General features: G+C 24.6%; 1 protein-coding gene across 1 annotated transcript in view; it reads left to right on the top strand.

The window, feature by feature from the left end:
* The window catches only part of LOC111613326 (kinetochore-associated protein 1-like), a 59,605-nt gene that overhangs the window by 13,535 nt on the left and 38,327 nt on the right, over nt 1-7,743 (top strand). The window contains exons 9-14 of the mRNA XM_023354676.1: nt 918-1,055; nt 1,124-1,243; nt 1,365-1,499; nt 1,587-1,700; nt 3,672-3,730; nt 5,326-5,427. Of these exons, the coding sequence (XP_023210444.1) occupies nt 918-1,055; nt 1,124-1,243; nt 1,365-1,499; nt 1,587-1,700; nt 3,672-3,730; nt 5,326-5,427 (668 nt within the window). The remainder of the gene's footprint in view (nt 1-917; nt 1,056-1,123; nt 1,244-1,364; nt 1,500-1,586; nt 1,701-3,671; nt 3,731-5,325; nt 5,428-7,743) is intronic.

A 7,743-nucleotide genomic window follows, 5' to 3' on the forward strand; every position in this document is an offset into this window, starting at 1 on the left:
GAGTGTTTCCTCAGAAAATACTGTACTGTACTTGTATGTATTGTTTACTTGAGAATACAACAGAGAATAAACTGCCCAAATACCCTTAAACAAAGGAAAAGTACATCCATTATGAAGGCATAGAGCCTTTACTACATGGAAATGAAAATTAATGAATACGCTGTGTACAGTAATTTACCTGATAAGACAGACCTCAGAAAAATACTTTATGGAGCATAAAGCTGTCTATAATGAAAATTAATTAACTAAGGATTTTTTTGCCCTGCCAGGGTGTGGCCGAGTTATCCGGAGTGCCAAGTTTTCGAGACTCTACTGTACTATTAAAAATATAATACAACTATACAACTACACAAATATATTATATTCCATTGTAGTATATAAAAAAAATATACTAAATGACCTCTTTTCACTTCACACAAATGGCTTTCCCACTTATCATGATTTTAAAGTCAACCAACATGTCTGAAAACTTTCACCCATTACTCCCACCACTCAAACCACGTCAAGAGTTCAAAGAAATCAATTGGGAGTGGTGGTTTCGAACAGAAAAATCAAACTGAAAGGGTTGACAAAAGGCAACAATTAATATTTAAATGATTTAATAATAAACATTTCTGTTTTATTAAGTCTCAGTAATTAACAATGCAAAGAATTATGAGATACTGTGCATTGGATTTCAGTAGTTTAAAAAAAATTTAAATTTAATCAAGAAATAAAAGATTATCATAATTAAAGTATATATAATGTTTGGATGTCAGAGATAAATGATTTGCAAATTTAAAATATTAATATGTATTTAAATTCTGTTGACTTTCAGTCAGCATTATGGATTTAAGTTTATTAAAAATAGAATAATAATAATTATTAAATTTATATTGAAAATTAACATTTATTATTAAATATTTTCATTGTTTCAGAGATTAGTGAACTATATATTGAGTTTGGATAGATCATCTGCAATGGATGATGCCCTTGAAGTTGTGAAATCATATGATCATCTCTGTGACATTGATGCTTATTTATTTCGTTTAAAATTTTTATTAAAAAGACAAAGAGTATTTAGAATTTTAATAATTTATTAATTTATTTTTTCTATATATAAAATGATTACTTACTATTTCAGCATGATGAATTCTCAGATCTTTTAACTAGTATTCCATTAAAAAAGGCAATAACATGTGGATGCAGATTAATTTGTTTTATAGAAGTAATTCTTGAATCAACAGATTTATGGAATGATGAAGTAAGTTAAAATTGTTTTGTTTGCATAACTTAATCATACTACTTACTTCATCAAGTCTTATACTGTACTGTATATTAATTTATTATATACTTGATTGTATTATATATTTTATATTAAATAGGAAGGGAAAACATTTTTAATAAATATGAAATTGGGAGCTTTGTACACTTTAAAGTATCTTCAAAGGATTAATCCAGATAAATATAATTACTACCAAGAAGAATTACATTGGTTTGAAAATTCTTACTATATTCAGGTGTGTATATATGTACTGTATGTATGTTAGAAATAGTTTTTAAACTAAATATAATATACATTATAATTATATTTTTTTTATTTTTAGCTGGAATTTGGTCTTTCTGTTTCATTTCTTAACTTGAAATCTGAAGAATGTTGCAGTAAATGTCTTTATCAAGAAATTGATAAATACTTTTCTGACAGAACATATTTTGAAAATGTAAACTTTTTAATTAAACTAATTAATGATAGTTACTGATATTTACAAAGTTGAACTAAATTCAAGGAAATTTGTAAAGATTAGTTACAAAATTTAAGAAAAATTCTTAAATTATATAACTAATAACATATAATTTAGTAACTAGAAGACACTTTTATGTATTGTCTATTTTTAAGAATTTTTCTTAAATTTTATAACTAAATTTATTTGTCTTGGCAATTTTTATTGATTGTAAAGATTAGATTTAATAATATAGAATATTCAGATTTTGGGATAATAGCAGAAGAATAGTATCAAAAAAGATGTTTTATCAGTCATAATTAATTTTAATATATATTATCATCATTGTATGTAGATGATAATATGAATATTGAAATAATTCAAATTAAATTGATTTTACTTTGAAAGTACAAGAACAATTTATCTTAACACTTTCAAGTCATCTGAATCTAAAATTAAAAATACAATACTTTTGGCAAGAGAATAAATAAGAACTTTATACAAATATTTTTTCATGTTATAAGAAAATTATAATTTTTTTTGACAAAAAGGTGGTCAAAAGTTAGTATGCAGTTTTATATTTCAATAACTAATAAGATGTACAATTGGTCACTGAATGTTTTTGACATTGCACATGGCGGTATGCACTTGCCTGCCATGATTGCTTACAAAGTCGGAAATGCTGAAACCAAAGCAACATGGTATATTGAGGACTGTTCCATTTACTTGCACTGATGGGATGAACAGGTTATCCATACTAGAATACATGGTCCATAAAAACTGATGTGCTGATTCACTGTTAAAGTGATTTGATTACTTATTTTCACACATTGAAAATATAAGAAACATTGCATGATGAATAATATTGTGCATTTGTGGAAAAGTAACATTTGCGATATTATTCTGTGGAATTTCTGACTTTTAAAACTATAATCAAATGCAATTTGTGAAATTATGTAATAATCAGACAATAATGAATGTGTGACTGATTATTTCCCTTTTTGATTAATAATTCAGTTATTAGAAACATTGTAGCACCAAGAAATTAATGTATTATCTCTTGTGCATGGAAATTTTTTCCAAGGGTTGGTCAAAATAATAGTGCAAACTTAGGAGGCCCCAACAATGTCCCGCCATATTATAATGCATCATTATATTAAAAAATTACTAATATTGAGTTGACCATCTGCTATTCTAATCTGTGGCCAACATTTTGCTGTCACAATGACCACATGGCTGCTTTCACTTCTGGTCTAAATATTATTAATGAATTTTGTGCAAAAAAAAAAGAAAAAGAAATACTATATACTTTCATGACATCTTTGCATGTTTCTGTTGCATTCTTGCAAACAATGCTATTTTTAAAACTATTTAGATACATTAAATCTTTACGAAACAAAGCTGCTTGTGCACTACCATTTTATAAAATTTGACATGTTTTCTCATGCATTTGTTTTACTTACAACCATCACCATGCTGTGACCTGAGCAAAAGAGATGAGGCTGTAAAATAGATCAGTAAGATAGACTTACAAAATCTTATTGAGAGAATATATTATAAGATAAAATTAGAAATCTTAGGAATTTAATACAAAATTATGAAGAAAAACTTCAGAAATGTTTGTTTATAATAATATAACTCTATATTCATATTCTGATTATGATTCACTAGGATTTATTTAGACTTTCAAATTATATTTTACAATATAAAGACTAATAAATATAAAACAATTCTTTTCATGTAACTTCCATTATTTTTTTATTTTTAATTTCATTATATTAGTAATATTTCCTTTATTAATAATGAAAAAGTTACTTTGATTATATGTTGAATTATGCCTTATTTCTATATATATAAAAGTATCCTTAACTATTCTAATTATATAAAAGAACATTTTTTTACTCTTTATATAAAAAGGGAATAAATATCTGTATTTTTGTTTAATTCTTATTATTTTTTTATAATTTTCAGTTTTCTGTAGATGATCGTAAAGGTGAGAAACAAAAGGCCACTTTTAGCAGTATATTTAGGTAAGTTTTTAGTAATGACTAGTAAGTTTTGATATTGTAAAGAGATTAAATTAAATATAAAAATTTCTGTAAAACCATCAATAGCAAAAATTAGCATTAAAACAGCAAAAAACAGTAATATTATTACTGATAACCATTAAAATCAGAAGCAGCTTATGAATCTTCTGACAAACAACCTCCTGCTGATTGGCCTCAGAAAGGAGAAATTGAATTTTAAAATGTTTTCTTGAAATGATTACTGATAATTAAATCTTTCTCAAAAAGTGCATATATTTATTTGTTATAATCTTTTTTAAAATTGTTTTAATCTAACTTTATATTTTTAAATTAGGATTATTTAAATATGGAATTATACTATAGCAAATATAACAACTATATACTACAGTTATTATGTTTGATAATGCAACCATTATTTTTATTAATGTATAAGAATTACATTTGTAGAATTTCGCCAGATGATAATTTTAATTTAATCAAAGAAGACAGTCTGTCCAAAAATATTTCTTTCAAAAAAATTCAAACTGTGTCTTGTTTGATTAAAGAATTATTTATAGGAGTATAATTTCTGTTCTACTTTCGTGGTTGTTATGTATATAACATGGGAAAGTATTGTAATTGTGTCGCATAAACTTGAAAAGAAAATTGTACTTTCTGTACTAAAGAAATTTTATAAATTCTTTTAAATTTGTCCTGGCTTATTTTTAAAAAATTTGTACTATTTGATACAATTTATATCAAATAATACAAATTTTTTTCAAGTTTGTGTTCAGGTTAAAAGGTATTCATTTGGTGGATTTTGGCATGTGATGTATTATATGAAACAGGCAGAGGTTTTTATTATAAATTTAATAATATGTGTGCATGCTAAAAATCCTAAAAACAGATCTACGTATTAAGACTGAAGTGGGACCTGTTATGTCCAAAATGCATGTCAAAAAGTAAATACATAGAAGAAAATTATCTCTCAAGGCCATTCTGTTCCATATTTAATCTGGTATGATAAGTCCATCTTTGGGAAAAGTGTGCTAGCACAAAATATACAAAATAAGACAATGGACAAAAAGTGATCAGAATAATTATTTTTATTGCTTATATTGAACAAAACAAGTGTTGTGATTCTTAGTTTAATGCTATTATAGTTTTGAAATTGAAAAATTAATTCATAAGACACAACACCAACAATACACTGATTACTGATATTAAATAAGTTGAATTATTTATTTAAAGAATTGTTTTTGCTTTTGTTACTAAATCAGTTCGTTTTATGTATTTTAATAAAAAAATTATATTTTAAAAAATTGTTTTTACTAGTTTCTGGAAGAAAATTCAAAAATTAGTCAATACATTTCAATTCAGAGTGCTAATCTAATAATAGAGATGAATAAGGAAGTACATTGTTGAATTCTTCTAAGAAATTTTAAAGATTATTTGTAGTTAAATTTATTATTCATGCAATGAATATTGTTTGTTTATAAAATTTTTAGTATTCATACTTCATTGGATAATTAATATTTTTTTTATTATTTAATTTGATTATTAGAAAGTTGTTATTAAAGTGTTTTATATTTAGATATTTACTTTTATTATGGTTTCAGAATGGGAGAATTATTAGGATTTGAAAAACATCAAACTTTACAAAAACTTGTGTTCAAAGCAGTTGAAGTTCATGAAGTAGATACAGCATTTGACTTAATTAGGTAAGTAATTCTTTTCTATAAATATATTATCACAAATTATATGAAGCTTATATGTTTTCTGTTAATGTTTTTAATCATAATTGATATTTAATTTACTTTCTAAACCTCACTTTATATAATTTACACTTTTTTGATAAAAAGATTATTCTTAAATTAATGAACTTAAGGGTTGAATAAAAGTAAAAATTATATTTTCTATAGTGGGCTTTAATTAATAAGTTAACATTTTTCTTATATTCAACAACAATTTAAATGTTATAAAAATAATTAACTTTCAGAAATAAAGCTGATCAAGTACATCCATATTTTTTGCCTTGTAAGATGCACCATTTTATTGGACACATGTTTTAATTGTCTTTTGGGGAAAATATTCTTTGTAGTGTTAGCTGCATTTGGCTTATAGGATACATCCTAATTTTCATATAAGTTGTAGGTACAAAAAAAAAATGTCTTATAGGGTGAAAAGTGTGGTAATTGTTCCTAGATTTTCTTGTAAGAATTATTTAACGTATTTTTTGTAATTATGATTAAAAATTAAATAGGCTTTTCTTGTTATATTGTATTTTTTATTTATTAATGTTACTATTGACTACATTTCATAAAATTTAAAATAAATACAGTATGAAATAATAATACAAAATTATAATTTTTCTTTCTTTACATAAGAAAAGGTTGATATTCTTAAATTAAAGATGTTAAAGTACAGAAAAATGTACAAATGAGATACAACAGATTTTATTTAAATAGAATTAATGTTAAATAGAACAACACATGTGTCATATAAGAACACAAATATGTTTTGTGTTCTTATATGTTGATCTTAAGAAAAGATTAATCAAAACAAATATAATGAGAAATACTCAAAGATGAATTATAGATGCTTTGATATTCAAGGCTACAAATTCTGAATTGTAAATGCTTAAAATATATAAATAGGAGTGAATCTCTTCCAATATCAAAATTTTTTGAAAATAATGTTATTTTATTCTGGTGGTGTTCTGGAGGCAGTACAGTGTTTACTACAGCATGACCCAAAGCTTATTCCAAAGCCAAGGAAAAACCTAAGGATATTAATTCCTCCAGCCATATAGTAGTGGTTAAAGGGTGTCAATAGAAACAATTATGGTTCCTGCTGGAAGAATGTTATAACAATATTAAAATAGTTATTATGTTAAGCATTAACTCTTAAAATTAAAAAAAAAAGTAATGAACTTTTGGGTATAAAATATAATTATTTATTCATCAAAATATAGAAATAAAATAAAAATGCTTTGATTTACAGAAGATTGATATTTGAAATGTTTTCCTAAATATTATAAACATTTCAGATATGATTTATAGTCTTTGTGGACAGTTCATATTAATAGCTTATTTTTAGAATGTTTGTTTTTTTTTTAATATGTAATTTGAATAACTTGTTAAAATCAAACTGAAAAGCTAGAGAATTTTTATTTTTTTAACTTGACAGAAAATAATTATTATATTAAGTGTCACTTCCAGATTTCAATATTAAATTATTAAAATTACATCTCTATAATTAAGTAAAATGTTGGGTTTATGGAGTGAAGAATGTTTTATAAATATAATATAATACATTCTAAATTTTCAAAATTATTATATAATTAGAAACTTAAAATAATAATTACTTTGAAAAATATTTAAATTTGCACTCATAAATTAACATACAGCGTAACCTTGCTTAATGAACACCTAGCATAACAAGCAAAACAAATTGTAAAAATTGACTTGCTTAACAAGTGATGTTTTGCATAATGAATGACAAGGAGAGTGGGCGTCCCAGATTGTGCATATGCTTCATCAGTCTGTGTTTAGCACTCGTTCCACTAGCATCTTAGAGTTGCTTGTGATCAAACATTTTTCCAAACTTGTGTTCACACATATTATGTATAAACATCAACAACCATTGCCTGCTATATAATAAACATGTCAAATGATATGCCAAATTCTTGGGCTATGTAAAGGCTATAATTAAATAGTAGAAATTAATTAATTTGACTAGAGGTAGGCAGTTATGTTGCCATCTCGTATTAAATTTAATGACCAATTCCAAATTAAATTTTAGAAATGTCTAAATTAATAATTAATTATTTATAATTATTAAATTTCATATGAGATGGCAGCATAACTGCCTACCTCTAGTCAAATTAATTAATTTCTAATATTTAATTATAGCCTTTACATAGCCCAAGAATTTGGCATATCATTTGACATGTTTATTATATAGCAGGCAATGGTTGTTGATGTTTATACATAATATGTGTGAACACAAGTTTGGAAAAATGTTTGATCACAAGC

The sequence above is a fragment of the Centruroides sculpturatus genome, unplaced genomic scaffold (genome assembly GCF_000671375.1).
Source record: "Centruroides sculpturatus isolate CEXI.00-Female unplaced genomic scaffold, Cexi_2.0 scaffold1852, whole genome shotgun sequence".
NCBI classification, from domain to species: domain Eukaryota; kingdom Metazoa; phylum Arthropoda; class Arachnida; order Scorpiones; family Buthidae; genus Centruroides; species Centruroides sculpturatus.